The sequence below is a fragment of the Podarcis cretensis genome, assembly GCF_951804945.1.
Source record: "Podarcis cretensis genome assembly, chromosome: 14".
NCBI lineage: Eukaryota > Metazoa > Chordata > Lepidosauria > Squamata > Lacertidae > Podarcis > Podarcis cretensis.
The window spans coordinates 40,749,779-40,763,950 of NC_137183.1; the positions used below are offsets into that span (position 1 = coordinate 40,749,779).

The window sequence follows — 14,172 nt, forward strand, 5'->3', positions numbered from 1 at the left end:
TGAAGGGGGAGTGATTCCACTTGCAGCTGATCAGCCTTCAGGGACACAGAGAAGAAGCTGATGAGAACCAGCTGGCTTCAGCCTTCTTCCAAAAAAGACCCCTGAATTTTTGAATTTTATTGATATTGATGCTGCATTTTATGTTGTATTCTATGCTGTTTTATGTTGTTTTTAAGTCGCATTTTAATCAATGTTTTATATTTGCTGTTAGCCGCCCTGGGCCCGGTTTTTAAACCAGGAAGGGCGGGGTATAAATAAAAATTTATTATTATTATTAAGCAGAGTTTCCAGCAGCAGCCAGATGCCTAGCCCTACCTTGCTGCTTTCTGCTTGTCTTGACCCTTGACCACCATGACCATCAGATTTCCTGACCCCTGGACCGCCTGACCACATGGATTGCTGTTTGCTCGACCCTAGGACTGGACCTGACTTTGGATACTGACTCTGCATCCAGGCAAGTACACCTCATGGACTCTGCTGGCCTCCCACTCCACTGAGCTCTGCATGAGACTATGACACAGTTAACCAGATACTATAAACTGTAAGGATATCGATAAAAGTTCCTGGTCCCCTGATCCAGTGTGCTCTAGCTCTTGAGCATCCTCAGTCCTCCTTCAGCTGTTTTCTTTGGGGGTGGGTTGTCCTTAGGTTTGAGGCTTGTTTCAGATTTCTTTTGCACTTCTGTGAAATCTAGGCACGTACGAAGCTGCCTTATACTGAGTGAGGCCTGTGGCCTCCATATTGTATACACTGGCTGGCAGCAGCTAGCAGCTCTCCAGCCAAGTCTCCCCCCTCCTATCTGGAGATGCTGGGAATTGAACCTGGGAACTGCATGCAAGGCAGATGCTTTACCACTGAGCCACAGCCCTCTCTCTTTCCCCAAGCACTCTAACACTTCTTCCTTGCTGCTCAACAGGTCCATTGGGGCTCCATTTCTGTTGGCACCCACCTCCAGCATTCACAAAGGGAGAGAAAAGCCATTTCTCGCTGTCATATCTGAAGAGCCGGATTATTATTACTAGTATTTTAGAGGGTGGGTCGCTGTTGTCTTTTGAGCTGTCTTCATCACCTCTTCCTCCACCATAACCCATATGGGTGCCTCTGCTTCCTCCCACTCCTGCACTGCTTCCAATGAATCAGTTCATCCCACCCCCAGCAATGTCTCCACACAGTCATCACCCCCAAATTAGCAGTAAAAATGGCACCACCACCTGCTGCTTAAGCTCCTGACTCATAGCACTGTCTGGCCTTTCTTGTTCTGGATGCACAACAACAGTCTATAAGTTACTCTTGCATCTGCTGCCCTTTAAAAGAGCCCAAGGGAAACTCCGCCGTGTCCAGACCAAACGGAAGATCAGGCAAGGTGGAAATGCATTACCTGGCCTTGGAATTCCTGCTGCCTGTGATGAAAATCTCACGAATAAACACAGGTGGCAGGTGCCCTTTGAGGCTGGTAAGGTGGAAGGCAGGGAGACCAACAGCAGGTGGTGCTAGAGCCATTGATGGGTGGAGCCAGCTAATTCCAGAATTGTAGAGTTGGAAGGGACCCTGAGGATCATCTAGTCCAACCCCCTGCAATGCAACCGTTCCATATGTGAATTGAACCTGCAACCTTAGCATTATCAGCGCCATGTTCCAACTGAACTGCACTGTGATGGCAGTACTCAGAAAAGAATATGCACTGATATTTGCATTTTAATTGCATTGACAAAGCAATCAATGGGTTTGCTGTTTCCTATCCTAACTGAAAATTTGGCCTCTTCCTAACTTCCTCTGACCCACCTAATTTTCTGAAAGAATGTCTAAGTTTCCCAGTGCGTCGTCACATCTGGCAGAGCAATTCAAACCATGGATGGACAGTGGTGGCAAAATGACACAGCCATCTCTGCAAACCCATTGCTCATGCTGGCTGGGGCAGAAGGCAGGGGTCAGGGAAAGCTCTCATATGCTGGCCAGATCACTGCCCTCTTCTGGAGAATCTCCCCTCACTGCCCCACCCTTCTCTCATATTGATATAGTTTCTACACATAGCAAGGCTTTTAGTGTAAGAGTATCAATACTTTGGGGCACTGTTCTCCATTAAATCAGGCAGGCACCTACAATCCTGATATTCTGTCACCTGCTCAAAATGTTTTTGTTTCACCAAGTCTTTTATTTGTTTTCTTGTTTAGATAATTAATTTAATACAGCATTGGTTCTCTCTTCTGCACTTTATGAGTTTATGATGTTTTCATTATTTTATTATAGACCCCCTTTATATTTATATCTATAGAGATACAGAGATATAGACATATGGAATGCACAATAAAATAATTTGCAAACCACCAGAACTCTCTCATGAGTTGGTGTTTGCAAATATCCTTATCAAACAAATAAACTTTCCTGAGTAGGTCCCTGGACTTTTAAACTTCTTCTGCCCCAAAGTCTTGCCCTGTTGGCACCTCCACTCTTAGGGCTGGGGATTTTTTGCGGGTGCTGCCTCTTCCTTCCTACCCCATGCTCGAACACACACAGATAGCACAGAGACTCAGAAAAGGTTATCTCCCTCTGACCCCCTGCTATGTGTGGGCACTGATTAGTATTTTCCCATACTCAGTCAATATGTATATATACATACCCTCCATCCCCACTACGGCATATTTGCCCTCATTGTTTGCCTGCTTCCCCCTCCCCTCCCCTGCGTTCCCTCGGGCGCTTCCTTTCACGAGCATCTTCGCACTGAGCATGCGCGCTGCATCCCTCCCCTTCCCTCCTCCTCTGGGTACCAGCGCGACGGAGGGAGATGCAGTGAGCTCAGCGAGGCTGGCCAGCCCCGGCGTTGGTAGCAAACAAGCCGAGAAACGCGTACCGAGCAGTCCCTCTGCGTCTCCCTTTCCTTCAAGCCCTTCCTCCGCCTGGGATGGTCTGCTAGGAGGAAGGGGAGCCCGCCAAGCAGCCGAGGGAACAGGGCCCAGGCAGAAAAGGGCTCCGGCATGGAGTTAAAGAGATCCATCTCGGCCAGCATGGAAGCAGAGAAGCCTCTGAGACGCTATGGGGCGGTGGAGGAGACGGCGTGGCGAGCCGAGGGGCTAGGGAGAAGTAAGTACTTCCCACCTCCCCATGCGGGCTTCGTGGTCTCGGCTCCCTTGTTTCTGCATCGGATAGGATAAGCTAGGGAGCTGGGCAGCTATCAACAACGTAAGGAGCTGCTTTTGCCCAGTCGACCATAGGTCCACCTGGCTTAGTGTTGCCTGCACTGGCTGGTAGCAGAAGATCCCCAGGGCTTCAGGCAAGGGGTCTTCTCTAATCCCAACGCTGCAGATAGAACTTGGGACCTTCTGCATGAGAAGCAGGTGCTCTCACTGAGCTGTGTCCCTTCCCCAAAGCAGAAGAACACTGTTTATCCTGGGTCAAGTCATTGATCCCTCTCTGGCTCAATATTGTTTGCACAGAATGGCAGTGGCTATCCAGGGTTTCAGAGAGGTTTCTTTCCAAGCTCTACTGGAAGATGCCAGGATTTAAACCTGGGACCTTCTGCATGCTAAGCACCAGTAACAGCCCTTCCGCAAATGGCCTTCAGTCTGTCAGTCTCTCTCTCTCTCTCTCTCTCTCTCTCTCTCTCTCTCTCTCTCACACACACACACACACACACACACACACACACTCCCTCCCTCTGTTCTAGTATCACCAAGCAGGCGTGCAACTGAGCAATTGCTTCCTAGGAACAAAAGGGAGTTGTGCCTATATTTGGCAAGGATGTTCTCTAGTGCTTTTCTGGTGATGCTTTTTGAGGCGCTGAGGAGGAGAGATCTCTGAGAAAAAGGTTTCTCTCTTATTACCCCTCAGTGGGAGAAAATAAACCGGGGAGAGAGAGAGAGAAGAAAGGGGGATCTTCTGGTGGTCTCCCTCCGCCCCACTCCTTGTAACTTGTACTTTATTATGCCTTTGCAAAAAACAACAACCAAAAAACCACTAATCCTAAACTAGACAAATCCTGGCAAAGTGCTTTGCTGTTAGAGAAGGGGGTGGAGAGGCAGGTTTGTGGAAGCATCTCAGAGGCAGACTTTTCCTTTGTTATTTCTCTCTCAAATAGCATCACAAAAGCATATGGATTTTTTAAAAAAGAAAACTGCTAGCAGCAGTTTAAGTCGTAGGAGAAGGGCAAGAGCGACATCTATGCACTCTGTCTTGCCCCATGGATGATGTCTTACGGGAGCGAGGGGGAAGATGGTCCCTTGTCAATGGCGTTTCAGACATGCTGAACAGGCTGACTTAACAAAGGCTCTTGCGTGCCAAATCTCTTGTCAGTTCAAGCCTTCCTGCTTCTCCCAAGAATACAATCATTAACAATCACCCACGCTCCAAAACCTCCAATGGAAAGAAGCTTGGATCCTCCCTGCCCCCACCTCACCCAGTTCAAGTCAATTGCCCCAAAGACAGCAGCTGTTAACCTTTTCATTGGGAGGAAGAATTAAATTCAGTTGATTATGCACCAATTTGTTCCCTCTGCCACTTTCCTGGGAAATCAAGATGCTCCCAGAATTGGCTGCAAAAATCACTCAAAGTCCTGGACTCCTGGGATGTAAAACGCCTTCAGGTTTCTCCTGAAAGTGTAGAATTGATCTTGGTGAGAAGCTTTCTGGGTGTGGCAGCCTCTCAGGACACACTAAGCTACCTTATGCCCACTCAGACCCATTGGTTCATCTAGCTGTGCATTGTCTACACTCACTGACAGCGACTTGCCAGGGTTGCAGACTTGGAGTCTCTCCTAACCAGTCTTACCTGGAGATGCTTGGGATGAAACCAGGGACCGTCTGCATTCATAGCAAATGCTCTAATACTGAGTTAAGGCCTTTCCCCTTTGGGGATAGGCAGGGAAAGTACTTCCCCCCTCTACAGTTTGATTATGTGCATCAATGTACATTATTAGGAGGTTGCCCCACATCTTACACCAAAGAGCTTTCAAACTGTTGCCTTGGTTGCTCCCATCGTTGGGTTTCAGCTGCATCTCTTGGTCTTTGGCACCCCATCCCTAGACTTTGATAAGAGTTTCCAGCAGCACTTTGATCGAACTCTCACCCCAAAACCTACCTCTTCCATTGCAGCGATAGTTTTTGTTGCAGTGGTTGGCATTGATTCAGAACTGGTTGGCTTGGTGATTCCCAAAACAGAGCTGAACCAGACTAGCAGTGCAATTCTAGACACATCTATTCAGAAGAAGTTCAATAGGGCTTACTCCAGTGGTGACTGGTGCCCATAAGGACTGGTAGGGCAAAAGGCAATAAGACCTATGGGTAAAGGTAAAGGGACCCCTGACCATTAGGTCCAGTCGTGACTGACTCTGGGGTTGCGGCGCTCATCTTGCTTTATTGGCCAAGGGAGCCGGCGTACAGCTTCTGGGTCATGTGGCCAGCATGACTAAGCCACTTCTGGAGAACCAGAGCAGTGCACATAAACGCTGTTTACCTTCCCGCCAGAGCAGTACCTATTTATCTACTTGCACTTTGTGCTTTCGAACTGCTAGGTTGGCAGGAGCAGGGACCGAGCAATGGGAGCTCACCCCGTCGCGGGGTTTTGAACCACCGACCTTCTGATCGGCAAGTCCTAGGCTCTGTGGTTTAACCCACAGCGCCACCCGCGCCCCCAGACTTATGGGTAGGCGGAGCCAAATATAATAATTGGCAGAGAAAATCCTCTGAGGAAGGCAGACTGAAGTTGGTGGGACAAGGCAAGGCCCTGATGGATCAGACACCACTGGCTTACTCCCAGTAGGGATGGGGGAGAAATCTGATTCAGTTCACATTTAAAGCTGAATCTATCCCATTTGTACTTTCCCAAACCATATGAGAACTGGAGTACAGCCATCCTTCAAAATCCGCGCTTGTTCAGATTTTGCGATGCTGTTCTGCAACTCGCCAATGTCTATTGAAATGCATCTACTGGAGGGAAAGTGTGGGTGAAAATGAATATAGAAGAAAATATACAAAAATGCTTCGTACAAGGGGGAAATTGCTTGCAAAAATGTATGCGTTAGTCAAAACTGCAGACAAAATTGTGCTCATTATTAGAAAGCCTCACTGAAATGCTGGTGAATTTTTATGAGCATTTAAAAGCAAACAAAAACACAGACTGCATCGAAATGCGGAGAAATGAATTTAGGAATAAAAAAAGAGAGAGAAACCGAGAGAAATGAAATTGACACTTCCACTCCTACTCCCAGGAATTCCTAAATATAGAGATTCCTTAACATACTTACCTGGGAGTAAGTTTTCAGTGAGATTTACTTCTGAGTAGCCATGCATTGGATCACTCTGTAGAACACTTTTTTTGGCAAACGGCTTTGTTGCTGTTGTTTTGCAATTGAATGGTGTATAGGTTTTATGAAATAAATAAGTAATAGACAAGACTGGGGTTAGATGTGGTGCTGTGGTATCGACCACTATGGCATCATAAAGTGAATTAGTTTCCTGGAAATGTTCTAAGAATCCAGAAGTGATTTTTCTTCTTGGTAACTTTCTGTCACTGCTGGGCAAGGTGCATGTTGTTTGGGTGAATCACAACTTATCAGTTGGTTTGATTCTATTTGTTTGGGTATGAATAGAGAGATAAGGGCTTCCTGTCCCACTACAGACTGTGTCCTTAGCCATTACAGCTGTTGTGAATGTGACTGTGCTTATTTTGCATATGTTTAAGCTTTAATTCAATTGCCACAGACCGTACCGATACACCTGTGTATAAGCATAAGGTTGCACCCAACTCAATCCCAACCAGAGTAGACCCACTGAGACTGATGTGCAAAAGTTAGCCGTGTCTGTTAATTTCAGTGGGTCTACTCTGAGTCGGACCAGCATTGGCTACAGCCCATATTTGGATGACACAACTGCAGATAGGAAGCAGTCCTTAGTTCACAAAAGCTAAGTGCTATGTCATAATAAGTCGGTTAGTCATAGGAGCATAGAAGTTGGACCATTGCTCCACCCAACTCCTTTTTATCTACACTAAGTGACAGCAGCTCTCTGCTGCCTGAAACCTTGGAGATCCATTTCCAATCAGTGTAGACAATGCTGAACAATATGGCCCAATGACCAGACTTTATATAAGGCAGCTTCCCATATTAGGGGTGATATAAGAATCAGAGACCAATTTCAATAGCTACAATAAACACTGGGTCCCTCCTGGATTCCAATGCTTTATTTAAAAGGTGGTTCCTCACCTGCGTAACAAACAAAGTGGCATAGAAGTAAATTCTTACCACAGGGGTAAGGGGCAACTGCTTTGTGTGCAGAAGGACAGTTTCAAACCCCAGCATCTCCAGACAGAGCTGAAAAAAGACACTTTGCCTGAAACCCTGGACAGCTGCCACCAGTCAGTGTGTAGACTATGGGTAGGCAAATTATCTGGCCCAATCACCTTCTAAATCAGGCCCACAGATGGTCTGGGAATCAGCGTGTTTTTACATGAGTTGAATATGTCCCTTTATTTAAAATGCATCTCTGGGTTATTTGTAGGGCATAGGAATTCATCCATTCCGCCCCCCCCCAAATATAGTCTGGTCTGCCACAAGGTCTGAGGGACAGTGGACTGGCCCCCTGCTGAAAACATTTGCTGACCCCTGGTGTAGACAGTATCATCATGGACCATTGGCCTGTCTTGAGGAAGAGGCCATAGCTCATTGGCTGAGAATACGCCGTGCTGCAGACGGCCCCAGGTTCAAACCCTGGCATCTCCAGGTAGAAGAATAAAGTAGAAAGTGAAGAGCTACAGCCAATCAGAACAGACCAGGGGCAGCAAACTTCCTGCCCTCCAAGTGCTGTTGGACTTCCTTCAGGTCTGGCACTTCAGGTCTGGCCACAGGCCATGCTGGTTGGGGCTGATGGGCGTTGGAGCACTGCTGGAGGAAGAGGAGTGCGGGGGGAGTGCCCCGCCCCCGGCAGCGCGATCCCCAGGGTGCCTTCGCAGCTGCCCCCCTGCATTGGGCACCCCGCCCTGCCCCCAGGATGTGCACCAGCCCCGCCCCCACCTGCTCTCCACCACTGCGTTGGAGTCCAACAACATTTGGAGGGGGGGTCACTTCCTTTTTTTTTGCCCCTGGAAGAGACTGTGCTGAACTAGACGGACAGCGGATCTGACCTGCTACAAAGCAGTTTGCCATGTTCCTAATTTATTGCTTCACAGTCAAAAGAGAAGATGATCTCCGTGATGCAGAGTGAGAACCCCCTGATTTACAAGCTTCTATAAATAGCAGTCCTCGTTCGCACTTCCATATGGAGTTTTCACTAATTTGATGCATTTTTACGCATATGTTGGTGGTCGGGGGAGGTGGGGAAGCCATTTCTCCCCCGCTAGCGGTTTTTTCAGCTCTGTCAGTGCTGGGGATGATTTTCACAGCGCTGGTAGGCTGGAGGGTTTTTTTTTTTAAAAAAAAAAACAAAACCAAAATCGTTTTTAAAATTTGCAATCGTGACAGAAAAAAAGAAGCAAAAGAGAGATACTGACTCCGACAGTGAACCGAACCATTATGGCTAGCAGCTACTAATAGTCTTAGCCTGTATAGATTTGACCAATCCTCTGGTGACCAAGGGTCTGGAGACCAAGCCTCATAAGGAACGGTTGAGGGAGTTGCGTGTGTTTAGCCTGGAAAAGAGGAGACTGAGAGGAGATAAGACAGCCATCTTCAACTATCTCAAGGGCTGTGGTGGAGCAATCTTGTTTCCTCCTGCTCTAGAGGCTAGGACCCGAACTGATGGCTTCAAGATACAAAAAAAGGGATGCCAGCTAAACATCAGGAGGAACTTTCTGTTTGGCAGTGGAACAGACTGCCCTGAGAAGCAATGACTCTCCTTCCTTGGAGGTTTCTAAGCAGAGGTTGGATGGTCATCTGTCATATATGATCTAGTTGAAATTCCTGCAGCGGGTTGGACTACAAAATTTCAAAAGCAATGTGGATAATTCATGTGGAGCTCTACAATTCATAAATCCATCAAAGGTTGAGTGGGGGAGAACTCATCCACACATATCCAACATGCAACAGTTGACATATTTTGTAAAACAACACCCAACCTATTCAGATGTCCTAGCTCTCAGTGATTCAGGTGTCCTAGCTTTGTGTTCAGGGTCTTTTACCTTTAGGTAAAGGTAAAGGGGCCCCTGACCATTAGGTCCAGTCGTGGCCAACTCTGGGGTTGCGGCGCTCATCTCGCTTTATTGGCCAAGGGAGCCGGCGTACAGCTTCCAGGTCATGTGGCCAGCATGACTAAGCCGCTTCTGGCCAACCAGAGCAGCACACTGAAATGCCGTTTACCTTCCTGCTGGAGCAGTACCTATTTATCTACTTGCACTTTGACCTGCTTTCGAACTGCTAGGTTGGCAGGAGCAGGGACCGAGCAACGGGAGCTCACCCCATTGCGGGGATTCGAACCGCCGACCTTCTGATCGGCAAGTCCTAGGTTCTGTGGTTTAACCCACAGCGCCACCCGTGTCCCTCCCTTTTACCTTTACCTTACCTCTTATGTAAGAACATAAAAGGAGTTTGCTGGAGCAGGCCAGTGGCCCATCTAGTCCAGTATCCTGATCTCACAGTGGCCAACCAGATGCCTGTGGGAAACCTGCAAACAGGACCTGAACACAGAATGACAACAGGCTGCCCCACTGGAATGATCCTTGTGCAAGACACTCAAAAAGTAGTGGTAGCAACCACTAGGTAGAGAAGAGAGGTCATTGGTGTTAAATGCCCCAGAAACTAAGGACCAAAATCTCCTTTCATGGTTTGAGGTGATGGCATAGTGGTCCCTATTGTTTGTTGGCGTGGACCTGAACACATGAGCACTCTCCCCGCCATCAATGAGGTTTCCAGCAACTGCCTTCAGAAGCATTTCTGCCTTCCTCCATAGAGGTGGAACATAGCCACTGATCTTCCCTGAACTTGTTCAACTCTTTTGAAAGCCATTGAAGTGGCCACCACTGCTTCTTGTGTGAATGGATCCCAAAGTTTAACCATGCACCATGTAAAGAGTACTTTCTTTTATCTGTTCTGCATCTTCACACATCCAGATTCACTGATGTCCATGAATTCTAGGGTTATGAGAGAGGGGGGGGGGACTTATGTCAAGGATATAAACAACTATCTGACTTTTAGAAGGCATCTGAAGGCAGCCCTGTTTAGGAAGGTTTTAAATGTTTGATGTTTTATCATGTTTTTAATATTCTGTTGGGAGCTGCCCAGAGTGGCTGGGAAAACCCAGCCAGGTGGGCAGGGTATAAATATATCATCATCATCATCATCATCAACACCACCACCACCCATAATTTCATAAACTATCTTGCTTGCCTTTTCTCTAAACCAAAAACTTCAAATGCTACAACCTTTCCTCAAATGCTCCACCTCCATCTCGGATGCCAACTTGGTGCAGTCACAAGGAGATACAGGTACCTAGCTCTATTCCTCTGTAACATCTGAACCAGGAGAAGCCATGCATTTCCCAAACCTGTGCATGGATGTAGTCATGGGTCGGATGAATTGTGACTGAATCCTGACAAGATGGAGACCTTGCAAATGGGTGGTTCCCAGTTGTGTACCAGCTCTGGATGGGGCTGCACTCCCTCTGAAGGAGCAGACTCAACGTTTGGGAGATGCTCCCAGATCCATTGCTGTCACTAGAGTCCCAGGCTCTGAGCACCCCATTCCCAACTTTGCTTGGTGCATCAGCTACAACCAATCCTAGATAGGGGTAGCTTTGCTATGGCGGTCCATACATTGGTAAGCTCGTGTTCATCTCACTGTCATGTGCTGTATGTCAGACTACACTTACACCTGGTTTGGAAGTTGTAGATAGTGCAAAATGCAGCTGTATTGGCCGGCTATTAGCTACCATGCCAAGTTCAAAGCTTTGTAGTTGATGTTTAAAGCCCCAAATAGACCACCTCCCTTGGTACAGACCAAGCTGATTTGTATTATCTTCTGAGGAGATTCCACGACCAGCAGATTGTCACTTGGTGACAATGCAGAATCAGGCCTTCTGAGCAATTGTACCCAATCCTCTGGAATGCCTTCCCTCAGCTAATTCACAAGGTGGAGACAGCAGTGACCTTTAAACACGTCTTTAAAATGTTTACATTTACCCAAGCTTTCCTAGACTCTGAAATATTTAATTTTTGTTTTGTACATGGCTCATTTTCATTTGAGATACACACTTGTGTTTTCACCCACTTTTGGACAGTAATTTTATTGAATGTTGTTTATGTTTTTATAGTGGTAGTTGCATTTTTATGGCAAACTGCTGATTTTTAAAATTTTATTAAGCAATCTATTATTTTTGTAAACAAAAATATTTCAGGATCCTCTCCCCCTAAACATTTCTACATCCTTCCTTCCAAGTGTTCTGTGATCTCTTTGAGTCTACCCATAGTTTTAGAGAATCACAGCTGTACGATGTAGCAAATAAGAGGGTTGCCATCTAGCTCAAGACGTTTTTAAAAAATAAACTCATCAGAATACAGTTGTTGCATTTCAGTTTTAGTCTTCTTCTTTGGTGATCACTCGTAGCCGAGTAAGATTGTCTTCCATAAACACTGTTGTCGTCCCCCCCAATTTTTAAATTAATTTTCTCTTATAAAGCACAAACATTAACACAAAGGAAAAAACATTACACTTAACACAACATAAACACTTAACAACAAAAAATAAAAATAAAAGAAGAATTGTTTCTTCTTGTTTCCTGGTTAAATTACATTGCTATATGACTTCCTTGACACCCTCTAAACTGAATTTCAGTGTATCACATATTTAACAGTTTCCAATTTCATATTTATATTACAAATATCTTCTTTCAGTTACAAACTTCTTATCTTTACTTTCTATTCTAGTCCATAATATTCACTATACTAATCTTTTTCTATCCCTAGGCCTATTTTGTTACTTTCAAGAATTTCTTAGTTATCTTATATCATAAACATGGTTTTAACAGTGAGTCCGTAAATGACTGTGGAGGCTAATTCTGGATCCACACGTCCTTCCACAGTGGGGACATTGGTTTCCAGGCAGGAGCTGATCACAATGAGGGTTTACCAAGCATGCCTTCCTCTTAGCATGTTCCCCCCCTCGTCCTGAGTTTGAGCATCTTCAAAGCCCACAACACCTTTGGTAAAGGCTGTTCTACAATTGGAGCACTCGCAGGCCAGTGTTTCCCAGTTGTCAGTGTTTATACTACCTTTTTAAAGATTTGCCTTGAGAGAGTCTTTAAACCTTTTGGTTGACCACCAGCATTACGCTTTCCATTTTTAAGTTCGGAATAGAGTAGTTGCTTTGGAAGACAATAACAGGGCATCTGAACAACATGACCAGTCCAACAAAGATGATTTTGAAGAATTATTTTTCAACACTGGTTTTAGTACGTAGCATCTTGCAGCTGTGTGAAGCAGACACACCTTAGATCTTCCTCACAAAGCTTGTGAAAAAGACTCCAGGTGTCCTATTCTTTAGTTGCATATGTAGCGTTGGACCAGTTGGAAAAAAATACACATAACATCCGCCGCACCATACATTTAAGCACATAGCTTCCCCCAAAGAATTCTGGGAACTGTAGTTTGTAAATGTGCTTGAAATGTCTAGTGTAGATGTGACCATTGGGAACCAGAGGAGCAAAACTGAGTATCATCCCAGTTTCTCCAAAGGAAGTTCCACTGCTTTTAAAGGACTTAATGTCCCCCGAGATGGCTATCACCAATGGAGGCTAAGGCCCGGAAAAGACTCAATATGGAGGCCTGTTGGCCGAAATATTGGGAAATAATAGAAAAAATTGGATACAAATGGAGGTTGCAGAGCTTGGAGAAATTAAAGAATAAGGTGCAAGATTGGTTATACTACGCTCAAATTCAAGAGGTTTTTATATTGGATAAAAAGATAGGATTCCAGGTGGAGAAGTCGAAATTAGAGACAGAACTGTTGGAACCAAAGACTAAGGTACTTTCGAGAATGTATAACTTGCTGCTTAAATGGAACACACAGGATGAGACTGTTAAATCAGCCATGATAAAATGGGCTCAGGATATTGGGTATAACATTATGTTTGAGGACTGGGAAAGGTTATGGACCACCGGAATAAAATTCACGGCATGTAATGCCTTGAAGGAGAATATTATGAAAATGATATATAGGTGGTACATGACCCCAGTCAAGCTTGCAAAAATATATCACCTGTCTGATAATAAATGTTGGAAATGTAGAGAGGCTGAGGGGACATTTTTCCACCTCTGGTGGACATGCCCAAAAGTGAGGGTCTTCTGGGAAATGATCTATAATGAACTAAAAAAGGTATTTAAATATACCTTTGTTAAGAAACCGGAGGCCTTCCTCTTGGGCATTGTCGGCCAGAAAGTGTCAAAGAAGGACAGAAGTTTCTTTATGTATGCGACAACAGCAGCAAGAATACTTATTGCAAAGTATTGGAAGACACAAGACTTGCCCACACTGGAAGAGTGGCAGACGCAATTGATGGATTATATGGAATTGGCTGAAATGACTGGCAGAATCCGAGACTTGGGAGAAGAAACAACGGAAGAGGACTGGAAGAAGTTTAAGGACTATTTACAAAAACAATATAAGTTGTATGAATGTTAAGTATCTGCACGATTTAGAAAATCTCAGTTCCAGCAAATAGATTTTGTAAAATAGAAAATTAAGTTATAAGTAAGATAAGGTCGAAATTTAAGGCAACAATATGTTTAAATTTAAGGTATGAGTAAATGATAAAAATTATCTTAAATTTAGGAGTATAATATTTGGAAAGTACAAAATAAGGTATGAAACAAGGTAATAATTTGCTGATATTTTTAATATAAATAATGCAGGGTAAAGGAGATGTGAGGAAGTCCAGTTAGTTATATATAAAAAAATTGTATTGAATGGTTGGTTTTTTCTTTTCATTTTTTATTTTTTATTTCCTTTTTTCTATATGGTTTTTTGGTGTATTTGTTCTGGCTTTTTTGTGTACTATTTTTTGGTGAAGGGATCTTGTATGTATATTGTGTACTATGAAAATTTAATAAAATATTAAAAAAAGAGGACTTAATGTCCAATAAGCATTCTTAGGATTGATGCCTTAATTTAATTTCCAGTTTTAAGATTCAATTATAATTAACCCCTAGTGGTGCAGCAGTAAAACTGCTAGCACATTTGCAAAGCTAAGCAGGGTCTGG

The 14,172-nt window shown here is 44.8% G+C and overlaps 1 protein-coding gene across 1 annotated transcript in view; it reads left to right on the top strand.

Annotated features, from left to right (window-relative positions):
* The first annotated feature begins 2,746 nt into the window (after positions 1 to 2,746).
* The window catches only part of LOC307202457 (bMERB domain-containing protein 1), a 45,686-nt gene continuing 34,260 nt past the window's right edge, over positions 2,747 to 14,172 (top strand). Inside the window, exon 1 of the mRNA XM_079952454.1 lies at positions 2,747 to 3,078. Coding sequence (XP_079808580.1) covers positions 2,973 to 3,078 — 106 coding nt within the window. The 5' untranslated portion in view covers positions 2,747 to 2,972. The remainder of the gene's footprint in view (positions 3,079 to 14,172) is intronic.